We start from the raw sequence: 16,448 nt of genomic DNA, 5'->3' as shown, positions 1-16,448 counted from the left end.
TAGATGAACTATTTTATAAATAATGACAGCTTTGAACCCAGAAAGATCTACATTTAAAAACTGGTTTCACTTATTAGTAACTAATGGACCTGGCTAAATTTCTTATAACCTTCTAGCTTGTTTTTCCATCTTCGAAATTGAAGTAATATTTACCTTTTGGTATTTAGAAGAGGATTAAATTATTATTTTTTTAAAGGTTTATTTGAGAGAGAGAGTGCAGGGGAGGAGAGGGGCAGAGAGAGAGAGAGCTTTAAGCAGCTGACAGCAACATGAGGCTTTATCTCACGACCCTGAAACCAAGAGTCAGACACCCAACAAGCTGCACCACGCAGGCACCTCGGAAGAGGATTAAATTATCATGTAAGATACATAGCACAAAGTTTAGCACATAGTAGATACTCAGTGAACGTTAGCTCTTTTCCTCACTCTTTCTCTCTCCAAACCTAAAAACTTTATATTCTCACCTTGCGGCAAAGGGACAACCCCAGGGAAAGGTTAGCCTACGAATGAAACAAGTATTTAGACAGGAAGACTGAGGGAGGGACTGGAAAATAGGAGTTGGCAGTCGTAGTTACTGAGGCTATTCTCCAACAATTCTGCCGTACATAGGGTGTAGTGGCATTGACATTCAAAGTATATTTTAACTTCCTCAAAAATCATGTATTAAAAATCTCTACTAAAGTGTTTGCAAGTGAAATGATCTGAAGGTCTGAAATCTGCTTTGCAATATTTCAGAAAAACTGGTAAAGATAAAATGTTGTTGGCAGAACAGTCTGGCAGTGCTGCAAACAACTAAACACAGAGTTACCATATGACCCAGCAATCCACTCCTAGGTATATACCCAAAAGAAATGAAACATGAGCACACACACACACACAAACTTGTGCATGAATGCTTATGGAAGCATTTTTCACAACAGCCAAGAAGTGGAAACAACCCAGATGTCCATCAGCTGATGAATGAATAAACAAAATATGGTATAACCATACAGTAGAATATTATTTGGCCATAAAAAGAAATGAGATGCTGATATATGTTATAACATGGATAAACCTTGAAAACATTATGCTAAGTTAAAGAAGTCAGTAACAAAAGACTACATACATCATGATTCCGTTCATATGAGATGTCTGGAACAGGGAAATCTAAGGAAGGAGAAAATAGATGAGTGGTTGCTTAGGGCTGGGAAGTCGAGAGGAAGGTGGGATCAGGGAGTAATTTCTAAAGGAATCCCGGTTTCTTTCTGAGGTAATAAAGTTTTAAAATGGACTATGCTAATGTGCACATATCCATGAATATACTAAAAACCATTGAATTATACAGTTTAAATGGATGACTGTGTGGTTGTGAATTACATCTCACTAAAGCTGTTTTAAGAAACAATATTGGCAAAATGTTCATCATTGTTCCCGTTGGGCTGCAGAACGGAGAGCTTCATCTACTCTTTGTATATTGGAAAGTTTCCATAATAGAATGTTTTTTAAATAGCCCTTCCGATGAAGTTTAAATATCCAAAATATGGATGCACTTGGTTTAAAACAGGGTTGGTTTTTACCTCCTGTTTACCTCAAGTGGGAAAGATGCACAGAACTCTCTGACTTGTTAGCCACGGTACGTTGTTATTTCTACGTAAAAACATTACATTTGACCTCCAGTGGAGCACATACTTTGCATTATACTTGTCAGAGCTATTTTCATCAAGAAATGCCATCTGTGTGTCCCCTTGCCAACATCTTTGCCGAGTTTACAACTTTCAGCAACTTACTGGCATCGGCTCTGCTGTACTGTTACGCAGCTGCTCGGCAGCTGAGCTGTTTTAATACACCACCGCGCTATGCGGAGAGTTTATACTAAATGGCCGAGCCATGTGGTTTGGGAGTCAAGAGCGCAGCCCCTCTCTCTTATAGAGATTATTTTTGCAGTAACAGTTGTCATCCCCATCCTCATCCTCCTCCTCCTCATCATCATCATCACCTCCTCATCATCAAGTTTCATAAGAACTTGGCCCTTAATTCTTCCATTCCAAATAGTAATTATTTTACAACAATGTGGTTTTTATTGTTTCATTTTATTTCAGTTGTATCCCAAGTCTCCATTGTATAGCCAGATGCAGTGCTAGAGCTGTTGATTTTAATGAATGGTTCATTCATTCTTGAAGTTATTGTAATTTTTTGATGTATTTGATATACTGGATTATGACATCTATACTATTAGTTTTTTGAGAACCAGCATAAAAGTGTCAGAATTAATGACTAATATTATAAATCAGACTCTGTATATAAACAGTATGTAAAGTTCTCGAACTAGTAGCTAAAGGGAAAGAGAATTGGGGCATGTCATTTTTACAGCATGTGAATTTTACAATGAATAAGTATTGTTTGTATAATTTTTTAAAATGGGAATTTAAAAAAAATATTTTGAGAAATTCACAGAGCATTTGCCAAGATTAGGCTAACACAGCCAGAATAAAGAGCTCCAGATTAGGGAACTCCACATTCTGTCATTTTGGAGAAGAGAGCCTGCTTTTTGCACGAGCCCTACAATGAAGCCTACTAAACAGATTTTCTCATCCACGTATGCAGAGGGAGGACTCAGTTGTTTCGTTCACATGAATGAAATGAAAAACAGAAAGAAAACTTTTAATCTGGTTCTTCGTTCGTAATTTGGAACACACACCAAAGACTGTCAGAAACTGCAAGAAAATGAATAATTAGCACAAAAATCACAACAAAGAAACTGACCCTGTTCTCCAAGGAAAACAAAAACAAAATTCCATAGCAGAAAAGAACTTACAAGGTATTATAATTTATTTTTTCAGGAAAATTTGAGAAAGTAGTATTTCCATAAAATGAGAAATAGCAAGCAAAAAAAATTGGTGGTATTTTATTTTCGGAAATAGCTAAAATAAAAATCATGAAATTATTATAAGTAAGTAAAAACGTCAGGAGAAGGATGTGAGGAAAAGTCAACAAACTCTCCTAAAACTTAGAAAAAGGTAAAAAGATGGAAACTAATGCAGAAAAGGTAAACAATGTAGATCACAGAAAGGAAAAAAAAAAGTACCTGCAAAGAAATAATCAGCTTGGCATCATAGTTCTCGGAAATTTGACTTAGGAAACAACGAATAATACCATCAAAGTCCTGAAGTAAAGCACAATACTTTCCTTCACAATACCCTCTCAGAAATGATGGAACTTATCAAGATAGGTAATAAAGAAATAAAGCAATAAAAAGAAATTCACAATAATAACTGTGCATCAGTTTTAAAAACAGTCTACAAAATTGAACGCAGCTAATAAATAGCATGATTAAGAAGCTAATCTTAGGTAATATGGGAAAAGGCATATATTATTTCCATCAATGAAAGGGAAAAAAAAGGCAGAACTCTAAGGAGGAGGGAAATCTCTGTAAGAAAGTCAGAGTACAAATAGGAACCCAAGTAAATGGCATGATTTTGAGCAATAGATGCAATGTAAGAAAAAGAATTCAATTGAACATGATACTGAAACATTCTCCTTCGAACATCAGAGGGTCCTTTCTTGTGCATCTAATCACACTCTCTGCTCTGCAGTAAACATTATTTGTAAGTCATTAAATACGAGTACAAATAACTCTACTGACCAATCAGAAAAGGATGGTTTAAGGACATGGAAAAGCAGAATCAAAAGCTAGGGAAGTGGGACGCCTGGGTGGCTCAGCGGGTTAAGCCGCTGCGTTCGGCTCAGGTCATGATCCCAGGGTGCTGGGATTAAGTCCTGCATCGGGCTCCTTGTCCAGCAGGGAGCCTGCTTCTCTCTCTGCCTCTGCCTGCCACTCTGCCTGCTTGTGCTCTCTCTCTCTGACAAATAAATAAATAAAATCTTAAGGGGAAAAAAAAAAAAGCTAGGGAAATGAAATGCAAAAGTCAAGTCCAAACAATCAGAGCAGAATCTTAAATAGGAGATGGAGCCAGCAATCAGGAGCCAGACAAGAACATGGTGAGACCCAAACCAGATAGGAACAAACCAGAAGATTTCAAGGTGACTTCATCTGACCAAACAATTCTGTTTTGTAGTGACATGTAAGTTTTCTAGCTCATATATGTTAATGTTGGTTTATTTATTTTTGTCAGTCTGAGAATTGAAGTCTCATAATTACAACCACTTATTTGTAATAATAATACCATTAAGGACATGACAATTTATGCCCAAAATGTCGGTGAAAGATCTATTAAAATATTGTCATGGTTAGAAAGACTCAGTATCATAAAAATCAGTTCTTCTAGGTTTTTCTTTTAATTTAACCTAAGTCCACCCCTGTCTCTAAGAATAGAGTTAAAATGTATGCAAATCATTAAACATAACAGTGTGACATGGGTGCATGAACTGACAGACTATTGGAATTGAGTTTAAAAGTCCAGGAATAAATCATGTACTTATGGAAGTTTAGTGTACGATAAAGATAAGCATCTGAAATAGGTGAGTACATAATGTTATCACAGAATAGTTATGGGGGAAAGATGTCGAATCCACGCCCTTCACCATAAGCCAGGATAAACTTCAGACAGATCAGAGGTCTAAACATTTGAAAAAGAAAAGAAAAAGAAAGCATAAATGTAACTGGAGGAAAATGAAGACGAAAACACAGAGACGGCTGTAAAATGAGAGATTGAGATATTCAGCCGCATCAGAATCAGAAAGTTCAGCATAGCAAAAAAAAAAAAAAAAAAATCATGAACATAGATAAAAGATAAACAGGTAGAAGGCGGCAGGGGAGACTGCCACTCATCTTACAAAGGGTAAAATCTCTAACACAAAGCCCTCCTTGAAATGTGTAAGAAAATGACCATCAGTCAGGAAAAAAATGGGCCAAGAATATCAAATACCCTTAAATATATGAAAAGCTGCTCAACCTCACAATAGAAGAAATGCGAAATAAAACATACTCACTTATCACCCTGGCAAATATCCAAAAAGGTAACACAAGCATACATTCTATCAATTAGGAAACTGAAGCTCATTGAACCAGAGTAGATTGCCTAAGTTTACATAGTGAGTAAGAGAGTCAGGAATAGATGTGTCTTTGACTTCTAACCTAATGCTAAAATATTTCCAGTACATGTGCTTGGCTTTCTGTGTATTTAGTACATGATGGTATTGTGGATACTATCTGATATTAAAGTGGAATTTTCTTTCCCTAGATTTACCATTGATAAAAAAGGAATGGATCATTCATGTGACCAAACATAATAAAACTGAAAAAAAAATTTCCTACATGTTGTTTTGGGATCCATCGTAGCTGTATTTTTTTAGTAGGCATTTTATAGAACTGTGTTGTTTGTACAGTACTCTTTACCTGCATTTCAGAAACCATGCTAACATTGTCTAATGCAGCCAGAAGAATGAAAGCAGACTGTGACCACACCCTAAATTGAGGTGATCCTAGTCTGGCTGAAGCAAAGACTTGTGAATTTCTCTTCTGTCTCCTGACCAGCATCAGGAATGAGCTGTTTCCTGTAACTCCTCCTCTACCAACAGGAGAAGGAAGGCAAAGAGAAAAGCAATGACGGCCTCCTCCCGGGCACTCAGGAGCCAAAGACCTCTGCCTAATGTCCCTGCACCTCCTCATCCTCATTGCCGAACCTGTCCCCTTTCCCAGCAAATATGATGCCCTTTACCTTACTAATCTGTAGATGAGTAGTATGTTGTGTTAAAGGTCATTTTTTCCTATTATTTTATCTTCATTCCAAGATACAAAACTTATGGCAAGTAAACATAGGTTCTTTAAGATAGAAAAGTTTTCTGTCAAGAGCCTGAGAGACCATCATCTCTCCTTCCCCTTTGACTTACAACAGTAAGTAGAACAGGAGCTGAAATCTGCCGTAATACCAGACGTGTTTGACATCAAGTCAGTGATTATGTACTTCACCGTGGAGACCATATAAATGAAATAACACAATCTTGAAAGCCAAAAGATCCCTCAAAAGGCTCAGATGCTATTCTGTCAGATTGGCCGTGTCTGAAGAGGTCCACATTCTCACGTGCAGCAGCCCAGCCAACCCCAGGACTTCAGAAGGGAGAAGAGGGATTCTGGCACCATTTCTCCCAGCTCCTCTATTGGCCCTAAGATTTATTAAGGCTTGGTGGCTTGAACTCAACAGCTCTGTTTTAAAATACCACTCAAGCTAGATGGTTCTAAATAGAACTAATGACAGCCGGGGGGTGGGGGGGCGGGGGAGGGAAGGCCTGTAGGAACTTGCTCTGATCCAGAGCTGATGTCTATAAACAGATTAGTAGAAGGGAGCAGAACATCTCTCTGTCACCGTAGCTTTGGTGTCTTGGCATGAAAATGAAATAAAAAAATGGGAAAAAATGACTTGCAACATAGCCCACCACTATTCTACAAATAATAAGGTAAAGGAGATAGTTTAGTCTGTTCTCTCTTCGTATGCTTGTATTTGATTGAATGAATTTAGCAATTAATCACAAATATCCACTAATTAGTGTTAGAAGCTAAAGGTTTGACTGTGGGGAGAAATAAAAGACAAAACAGACTTAGAAGAGTAAATGCCTGAAAATTGTGATCGGAGCTCTTTAACGAGTTCAGCATAATTCTTAGTTCAAACAGCAACTGCTAAAGCCAAGTCCAGTTTTCATTTGTAAAAGAATAGGGAATGGCATGATTAAAGAAATCCTGAAATTGTATTAAACGTAAGGTTTGAGCTGGTGATTAGTAGGCAAGAAGAAATGTTTTGGACTCTTCTTCCCTACCATCTTCTTATAAGACTTCAAAAGGAAATAGCATCATCGAAGAAGTAGAAGAGAGAAAATTAAGTGCCTAAATCATCTCTTCAACAAACCTGGTGTAGAAAAGCTCAGTGGAAAGTAGCTGTGCCAGTGGTTCTCAGGTTTGTCTGTTAGAATCACTTGGAGAGCTTTAGAAAATGCCAAAGCCAAGGCCACCTCCCTGTCCAATTACTCACAATCTCTGCAGGTGGGACACAGACATCAGCCGTTTCTGAAATGCCACAGGTGATCCCAATATGCAGAAAAATCAGGGACCCACTAGAGCGTGGAATGATATATTTATCACTTACCATCCTAAAAATACTAATGATATGAATCGATAATTATGTACATCACTGTACATTGACATGTTGTTAGTTTCGCAGCTTTCCTCATTCATATAGTGATTGCTTCAAATGTTTCTTCTATTTCAAGAACAAAAATAAATGTTTTTTAACATCCATCATTTTTAGTCTGCTTGCTAAAATCATACTTGCCATTATCTTCTGTTTTCGTCTATCAACAGGAATTGGCAGTAATGAAACAGATTGTCACCAATATGCGCAGTAAGCATTCTGAGGACCAGTTACTTCTTACTAAAACAGATGCAAAAAATATGACAGAGAATCATAAATCAAAGACTTTAAATGTGCCTAGAGGACACGAAGACAATATATTTATACCCAAACCAACACTCTTTGTAAGTACAACCAAAATTAACTTAGAATTTTAATATCTCTGATTTTCATAAATATATTTTACTTAGGTTTCTTACCTCTTATTCATGTTGATTTTAAACTAATTTTCAGTTTTATTTAAAGGACTTGAGAGATCTATATTAAGCCCTTTCCTGAATGTATGTATTACCTACCTTACAACTGATAGTTGGTTTTTAGTTAACATAATGGACTGGCCCAGAAATTAGCCTTAATCTAGCATTTACCTCCTCTAATCTTCAGGATTTATACGGGAATCAGAGGGACATTTTGTATAATTTTTCAACTTATCTAAGAATAAAAAGACATGCAAAATATCTCCTTCCCCCTCTTATTGCTAATGAGTATACTTTGTTCTAAGAGGTTCTTCATATGTACAGAACCAATCATATTAGCATAAAATTAATATTATTAGCATACAATTAATGTTTAATATAATATTAAAATTATATTAGCATAAATACATTTTTAGATAGACATGCACATATACAGGAATCACTCAAAAAACAATAAATTAGAAAAATTTAGATTAAAAAAGAAAATACTGAAAATGATGTTTTAACATAATTTTTAACATCATTTTTTATGAATAAAAATAAAAAGGCAACAGAATGAAAATAGTAGCATTATTAAATATTATACTTTAACATGGTTTCCCATCCTTGCATTAATTTCCCAGAAGAAACATGATTTTTACAATTTGAACAGAGACTCAAAACCAGACAGATTTTCTTTATGATACTCTGATTTGGTGAGTCCCCAGAATTTTAGGGTGTTTTTTTTGTTGTTTTGGGGGTTTTTTTTAAAGATTTTATTTATTTGACAGAGAGAGTTCACAAGTAGGCAGAGAGGCAGGCAGAGAGAGAGAGGGAGAAGTAGCTCCCCGCTGAGCAGAGACCCTGATTCAGGAACTTGATCCCAGGACTCTGGGATCATGACCCAAGCCGAAGGCAGAGGCTTAACCCACTGAGCCACCCAGGTGCCCCAAATTTTAGTTTTTTAAAGCTTCCAAGATGATTATAATAATCGGTCAAGTATGGGAGCATCTGATCTAAGCTACTTCATTATACATTTGGATAATGCCACTGGAGAGCAACATGATATGAGAGATTGCTTGGTGACTACATGGTCCAACATCCTTTTTTTAAAAAAATGACAGTGAGTTACAATTTAGATGGAATAAGGGATAATTGTTGTAAGGATCCATGTGGTGGTAATGGAGACTGAGCTGACAGAAGAGAGAAAACAGGAAGCCTAGATTGACCAGCCAGGAAACAAGACAGCTATACGGATTTCCGGGTTTCCGCAGCTGTGTCCTGGGATCTTTTCCTCTGGTGGTACACCAGCTTCTCTTTGTTTCTCTCCCAGTTTCTGCTTACTCACAGTTTCCACTTCCTCATTAATTTGCTCTTGGCCCCTTGTCTTGAGACATGCTTCCTTCCCACATCGACTCTCTTTTAACCTAGTTCTCTGTGTATTTTCCAAAAACAGGAATCCAATTGGTGCAGCTTATTTTTGTTGGGTGATATGCCTTTGTAGCAAGAGTTGTTAAGATTGTTAGCCAGGCTACTGAATGGCCGCTCTTATTAGTGAACAGGAATCCCATGGTACCAAATAAGCTACCTAGAGCTATTTATTCCAAAGGACCATAGCTCAGAAACTGGGCTAAGGTGATGGCAGACAATATGATATGTCTGTTATATTATAATTTATCAGAATAGAGCAGACTGATTACATACATGTTGATGGGATGAGTAAGGTCAGATGAAAAACCACAAGATACAGCCAAATACTTAAAGCCTGTACACCCTCTGATCTGCTTTTCTGACCCTTCTCTGTTCCAAGCGGTGAGCTGTTCCTTCTGATTCTAACCTCCTACATTTCTAACTTTGGCTGGTAACCTGATTCTGATATCCTGACTGCAACCAGTATATAATTAACAATAAAATTTCTCCAGTACCTCAAAATAAGTCTTTGCAGTGAGAATAAAATTAAGAAGATTCAAAATATAAAGTATTAGTTGGGTGGTTTTTATATCCTTTTTACCCATATGTGTTTCCTGGGGCTTTTCCTATAATAAACTTAATTTCTTTTATAATAAGGGAAAATTTTTCAAAAGAGGAATGAGCTCAGGAGCACCTGGCTGACTCAGCCAGTAGAGCATACAACTCTTAATCTTAGGGCCGTGAGTTCAAGTCCCATGTTGGGTGTGCACCCCACTTTAAAAAAAAAAAAAAAAAAAGGTATGAACTCAGCCATACACTAGTGAAAACTGAGAACTAATACTGGAAACCAGTCAAATCAAGACTATGTGCTAATGCAAAATTATTAATGTGAATTGACTGGGTAACCTGGAGGGAGTCATGTAAACACTCTGAGCTGGTTCTAATCTGTAAAATGAGGGGGGAGATCGTATGAAATGCGGTCTAGATATTTTTTATACTAACATGCTATTACTCTTTTCAAGCATTATAATTTTTACAGTTACTATTTTGAATATCTTCAATTTTCCATAGCAACATTTTTCTTAACATCTCGTCTGATCTTGTTAACAAGGAATTTATGATGCAAATATGTAAAAATAAGATCTAATTATTTCATAATCTTACAGTTTTATTACTAAAATGGAAACATTTCTAATTTGCTTCCAGATCCTTTGGCTGAAATTATTTGCTATTGATATTTTTCCCTGATAACAAATTTATGCTGAATAGCTGGATGGATGTGTGTTCAGATATGCATTGAAAGGATGAGGAAACAAAACCACTGTTAGTAGGGCAGTAGGGTAGAAGGAGAGCTGTGATGTAGAAGAGAATGAATGGGGGCTCCTGGGTGGCTCAGTGGGTTAAGCCTCTGCCTTCGGCTCAGGTCCTGATCTCAGGGTCCTGGGATCGAGCCCCGCATCGGGCTGCTCAGCGGCGAGCCTGCCTCCCTCTTTCTCTACCTCTCTGCCTACTTGTGATCTTTGTCAAGTAAATAAATAAAATCTTAGGGAAAAAAAAAAAGAAAATAATGAAGGATAAGAGCTTGAGACATTTGTCTTTATGTGCTTTTATATTCAAAAGAAACTTTTATAGGGCCCACATGACATTTATACATGAAGAGGATCCCAAAGGTGCATATGATAGACACCTTTCTCAAGTTCTGGCCATTGAAATTACAGATAGGGCAGAGTTGTTTTTCAGGCATTGAACGTACCAACGAAGTCTAGACTGAGTCACAGAATGTAAGTGCTGTAAGGTTAGGAGCTGTGTTTCCATTGCCTTGCACAATTCCTGAACAAAGTTGATACTCAATAAATATTTGCTAATTGAGGGCTTTTAAAAAAAGGTTATTATGTCCCTTCCTGATTTACTTACCTTGTTAGCTGTTAAACTTTATTGGGTGGGCAACTTGAATATTACACTAAAAGGACAGGGAGAGTGAAAGCAGCAACTCCCCCAGGCTGTGGTTAGTGCCCAAGGCTGTGGTTAGTGCCCAAAGCTGTGGTTAGTGCTACTTCTACAACAGGCCACACCATCTCGTCCCTTTCATTCATAAACACCCAGTACTTTCCAGCTCATCATCTACTTTCACTCTCAAGGTAGCTTTTAGTTGTCCTAGCCCTTTTCTCTCACCTTAAGTCGCTCCTTTCTAGAAAAAAAAAAAAAAAAAAAAAAAAACTGGAGCTGTTCTTATCCTCTTTGGAGCAACTTTCCTTTTTCCTTCCAGATCACCATGGGACTAACTACCATCCTTTTGCAAACCAGCATTTTTACTCAAGATTCATATCATTGTCACCATTTTATCAATAAAAATGCAGATGTTAGCAGTCCTGCTCTCATCTTTTCTCCAAGCAGATTGTAAGCGTTGAAACAATAAAGAGGCTCAAACTCCAGGAGGGCAGGGAACATCGTAAGAATAGTGGCACCAGTACATTGTAAATGAAGCTTCCAAATTACAGTTTATGGTAAGGTTCAGGCCTTAACTTAGATTGGTTATCTCAATGGCTGTCATCTATTGGACAGGTATACTACATTTATGTAATTTTTTACATAAATGGCTTTATGATGACATGACTCTCTCTGTAGAAGTGATTTAGAACGCTACATGTGGTCATCTGGAAGACAAAAAATGTTCAAATAAGTACGATTTGGTTCAACAAGTTTGTCCTGACTACATGTAGGCACCCTTGCTAAACATTATAGAATATTTGATCATTTTGATATAGACAAAATGGGGTGGACTACTTTAAAGTAAAAATAAAGAAAATGCTAAGTGCTGTAGAAATTTAAAGAAAGAATAGATACTGTGATGTTGATGGGCTCCTGGAGTATTGGAGGCTCGGGCCTTGAAGAAGATTTTAACAGGTGACAATGAGGCTTAGAAAGTGAGAAATTCCAAAGGCAGAAAGAGTACAGTATTCACAAATTATTTTGTAATTTGTACTTCTTTCCATTTTTCAGTAATAGGATGTCTAATATATATTGTTTATATCAAGACTTTATTCCTTTCTTTGTAAGCATGGAGGGAGGGCAGTGAAGATCAAATGATCTGGGACAATCTCTCATTTAAATTGGTAGGAGAGCCAGGTCAGCTGTTTTAGACTCACTAAGGTTGGGCTCTGCCTGTGAAGACTCTTTAAATACTTATTTCTGTGATTTCCAGCTTCCATCTTTTTTGGAAAACAAAGTTATTATATCTACTAGACAGCGTCTTTCTTTTCTTTAGAAAAGCGGCTCTTTTCTGGTGGTTGAACACAAATAGATTCTTAATTTCTAGCTCTTTTTCTAGATTCCAGGAATAATCCACCAGGTTTATGATATATGTATTATCATCATTCTTTCTCCTTTTAACATACTTTCTCAATGTGTTAGAATCCCCAAGTAATATATTAATGTTTGAGTTGACTGCTTCTCCAGGACACAAAGGTACCTATCTTATCAGTTCTTTATCTCCAGAATCACATTGTAACCTGGTAGATGAGTCCTGGTGGTTTCCAGTTAATCCTGTCATTGGTTTCTACCACAGCCCTCTGGGCGCTTCCCTAAATCTGGAGTACAGTTTACTTGAGGGTTTGTTAACACTCAACTGATAACCCAGTTTTTCATTACTTTGTACTGTTTCTTTATAAAATCACAAATACAGTTAACCTAAACCAGCACATAAGAATTAAAGCTATATGCCATATATACATATAAAAAGGGTTTCATATATTAGAACCTGTAAGAGATCATATATCTCAAAAGTCAATTTATACAGTGGAAAAGCAGCTAATCCCTGGAAAGAGGCACAATTGATTGGGGCAAATCCGCTTCATTAACACATCTGATAGAGAATGTGTTTGTAAGGAGGGGAGGAGGAGAGGTCTGCAGTGGACCAAACACAGATAAAAGGAGTCAGGAAGAATTGTCTGCCACTGAAATTCTTGGCCTGTTCTTTTTGGGTCTTAAGATTCCTTTTTAATATCAGAAGTTTTATTTCTCTTCTTCCCCATGTACACAGAGAAGGAACATTTTTTGTTATCAGTCAATTGAGGAAACACAGATGTACAGGTTCTCTACCCTTAGCTTTAAGCTTGAAGGTCTGTAAATTGGTCTGTAGAAGCTGCTTTCAGATTTTTTGGTCCAGGAGCCACAGTTAAAAAACCAGTTCACACTGTGACCTCGTGACGATCACACACTTTCCCAAAACAGAATTTACCCCAGACCTAGGGCAGGTACTCTGATGTTTTCTATTCTTTTCTAGTCTGTTGACTTTTTTTTCTCTCAATTCTGGTCTTTACCCATTAAATTGATTTTCTTACCCATGGGTGGGGACCTACAGTTTCTTTCTTCTTCCATTTTTATTGCACTTTAATTGACGAGACCTACAGTTTCAAAAACACTGGCATATATGTGCTTCTGAGACCAACTGTGTGAACCTTAGACTTTTAGCTGGCTTACTTTTTCCGGTCACCCCAAACCTCTCCATCTGTTTATATGAGAACCATGCAATTTTTCAGTTTTACTATGACTTCTTATGGTCTGTGACTATTTAAAAAGAGAAAGAAAGAAAAGAAAGCATGCTGGTAAAACTAGCAGGCATTCCTGGACAAATGACAATTATATGTCTTATTACGAATTAATAACATTCTGATCTGTACTTTGGTTTCTTTTGGATTTAGTTCGCCTCTGCCACTTTTTTTTTTTTTAATATTTATTCATCCATTAGAGAGGGAGAGAGAGAGTGTGTGCCCACAGGCCCGTGCGCATATCACAAGCATGGGGTAAAGGTAGAGGGAGAAGCAGACTCTGCACTGAGTAGGGAGCCTGATGTGGCACTCGATCCCACTCGGACTTTGGGATTATGACCTGAGCTGAAGGCAAGATGCTTAACCAACTGAGCCACCCACATGCCCCATCTTTTTTTTTCCCCCCTAAGTAGGCTCCATGCCCAGTATGGGGCTTGAACTCACAACCCTGAGATCAAGAGTTGCATGCTCTACTGACTAAGCCAGCCAGGGGCTTCTCTTTTACCTTTAATACAAAGGTCATTGAACTTTCTTTTTTAAGAAGAAAATACTGAGGTGTTTTAATGCAGATTTACATATTAGAAAGACAAGCTTGGAAGAATTATGGATGATTAATTGAAGAGAGAACCCGATCAGAATTAGGAAGGCCTTGCAGGAATCAAGCCAGAAAAGATGAAGGCCCAGTGGGGTCAAGATAGCAACAGAATGAGTTACAAAGAGATTTCAATAAAAGCTACGTTTCAGACTGCTTAGAATGAGTATAGTAAGTAAAAAGAAGAAATCTAGGATGGAGAAGAATCAGATATTTCTGATTTAGATGACTGAATAAAGTATGATACTATTCACCCAGACAGAGACTATGGAGGATTGGGAGAGTTCATTCGACATACTGAATTTCAGTCACCCGTGGAGACCATCCTGTGAAAGTATCTGTAGCTCAAATTAGAGTTGTAGTGAAAGACGGGAGTGAAGGAGAGGCTACCAGCTTGGTCAGTGGTGATGGAAGCTGGCCAAAGCATGAATAAGGTCAAGAGGAGCTGATCATTGCTGTCACTTCCAACAGTTTATACATCAACTATTTACTATAAAACAATATAAAAAAGATCAAATTACTTTTTATATGCCTATATATATATATATATATATATATATATATGAATATAGTCCTTCATAGTTTGAACCAGATCTAAGTGGGAAAGAAGTAAACTGCTTATTTAATTTGTAACATACTGTATGAAATATGTTACACTATTGTATGAAATAGGATGTTTTGATCTGAATCAGTGCCTTATGTAAGGAGTTCTGAGTGCTTTCTTCCGTCCACCTCCCCTGCTTTTTTGTTACTACTCTGTATAGCAAGGCTCTTTTCAGATTGAAACGACTGAGCAGTAAAGCCAAGAAGGGCTCCAGCAAATACTTAGCAATTCAGAAGCTCAAAGTCCAGTGATTTGGATCTAGTAATTCTTCAGTAAATATCCATTGTGTGAATAAATACCCATATATAGACAGATAAGACAAACAAAAAGATCCATGTCCTCAATTTTTTTTATAAATCTCTTTGAAAATAAAGTCAGTTCAAAAATGCTTACCTGTATGCAATGTGTAAAATATAGACTTTGAGCCAGAAAACAAAGATGTATATTTTTTCTGCAGACATACCAGGTGGGAGATTATTTCTAACAAAAGACAGAACCTTTGCCGTAAGTGTCTTTCTGAATTAATAAAAGCAATTATTTACTGTAATTTTCATACAAAGCCCCAATACTTAGTACTCTGAACTGCCTCTCTTATTTTCCTTATAAGCATTTTACTTAATTTTTGTGTTGTGTTGTGTTTTGTTTTATTTTTTAACAGACCAAAAAAGAAGCACCAGAGTGGTCTAAGAAAGAAAAGATGAAGACCTAGTGTTTTGGGCGGATTTGCTCAATCGTTACTACTCCTGAATTTCTTTCTCTGATGAACAAAAAAGTTTGTCATAATCATGTACTTGGTGTTTTTTTAAATGACTAAAGTTTATTTTAACTGAATGTTAAATTAACAGATCTTAGCAGGATAATCAAAATGTATGAAGAGCAAACAATAGTACACTTTGTATTTGGTTTTATCTGTTTTGTTACAAAACAAATATATAGTCTTCTGATTTAAATTTTAGGGTTTTCATAATTCTCAATGCATTTTTAAAGTACAAGGCTTATAAATATTTGGCTAAATATTGTCATTGGTGAGTATATTTTCTAACTATATAAATACTACATTTAAATGTCATAACAGAAATACCAAGACACTATACATTTTTTAAAACCTAGAATCATTTGTGAAATCTACTAGAAGTTACTGCAGATGCCCAGTAACAGTGGTCAGATATCATATACATAGGTGGATATGAATTGCTGATTATTTCTTTGGGCTCTGTTTTTCCTTCTATTTCAGATGATCATTAATCAGTAAAATCTAGTAGAAAATCTGTTATTTCATTGGTCAAGGAAAGATTTGGTGGAAAGTCTGTCATTACATTGAGCAAAACAGTGCTGATTCAGATGCAGGAGGGACCAAATTTCTAGTGAGTGAAGTAAAAGAGAGTAGCATTTTTCTCTTTTTCTCAAAATATGTTCCATTTCTCAGAAGACCTAAAACTTAAAGAAGAGGGGAAGAAAGGAAATACAAAAAGAAATGAGATGTATTTTTATATATCAGGTTTTCTCAACAACTATTGAACATAGTGGCGGGGTACTTCTTTGCTCAAGGTGGGAGTGGGGGACAGCCCTTGGCATTGGGGGATGTTTACCAGCATCTCTGACCTCTACCACTAGATGACAGTAGCACCCCCCCAGTTGTGATAACCAGAAATGTCTCCTGTCCCCTGGGGTAGCAAAATCACCTCCTGCCTCCTAATGAAGAACCAGTGATATCAATGATTATCCTTGTAGATGTGAAACAAGAATACCATCTGTTCAGTGTGTTCTTTGAAAATCACA

General features: G+C 36.9%; 1 protein-coding gene across 1 annotated transcript in view; it reads left to right on the top strand.

The window, feature by feature from the left end:
- Positions 1–16,095, top strand: part of PIBF1 (progesterone immunomodulatory binding factor 1) — a 151,574-nt gene extending 135,479 nt beyond the window's left edge. The window contains exons 17-18 of the mRNA XM_032841070.1: positions 7,292–7,465; positions 15,328–16,095. Coding sequence (XP_032696961.1) covers positions 7,292–7,465; positions 15,328–15,378 — 225 coding nt within the window. The 3' untranslated portion in view covers positions 15,379–16,095. The remainder of the gene's footprint in view (positions 1–7,291; positions 7,466–15,327) is intronic.
- Positions 16,096–16,448: the final 353 nt, after the last annotated feature.

Source organism: Lontra canadensis, unplaced genomic scaffold (genome assembly GCF_010015895.1).
Source record: "Lontra canadensis isolate GAN:19392208 unplaced genomic scaffold, GSC_riverotter_1.0 scaffold119, whole genome shotgun sequence".
Taxonomy (NCBI): Eukaryota; Metazoa; Chordata; class Mammalia; order Carnivora; family Mustelidae; genus Lontra; species Lontra canadensis.
This window is presented reverse-complemented; position numbering and strand designations above follow the sequence as displayed.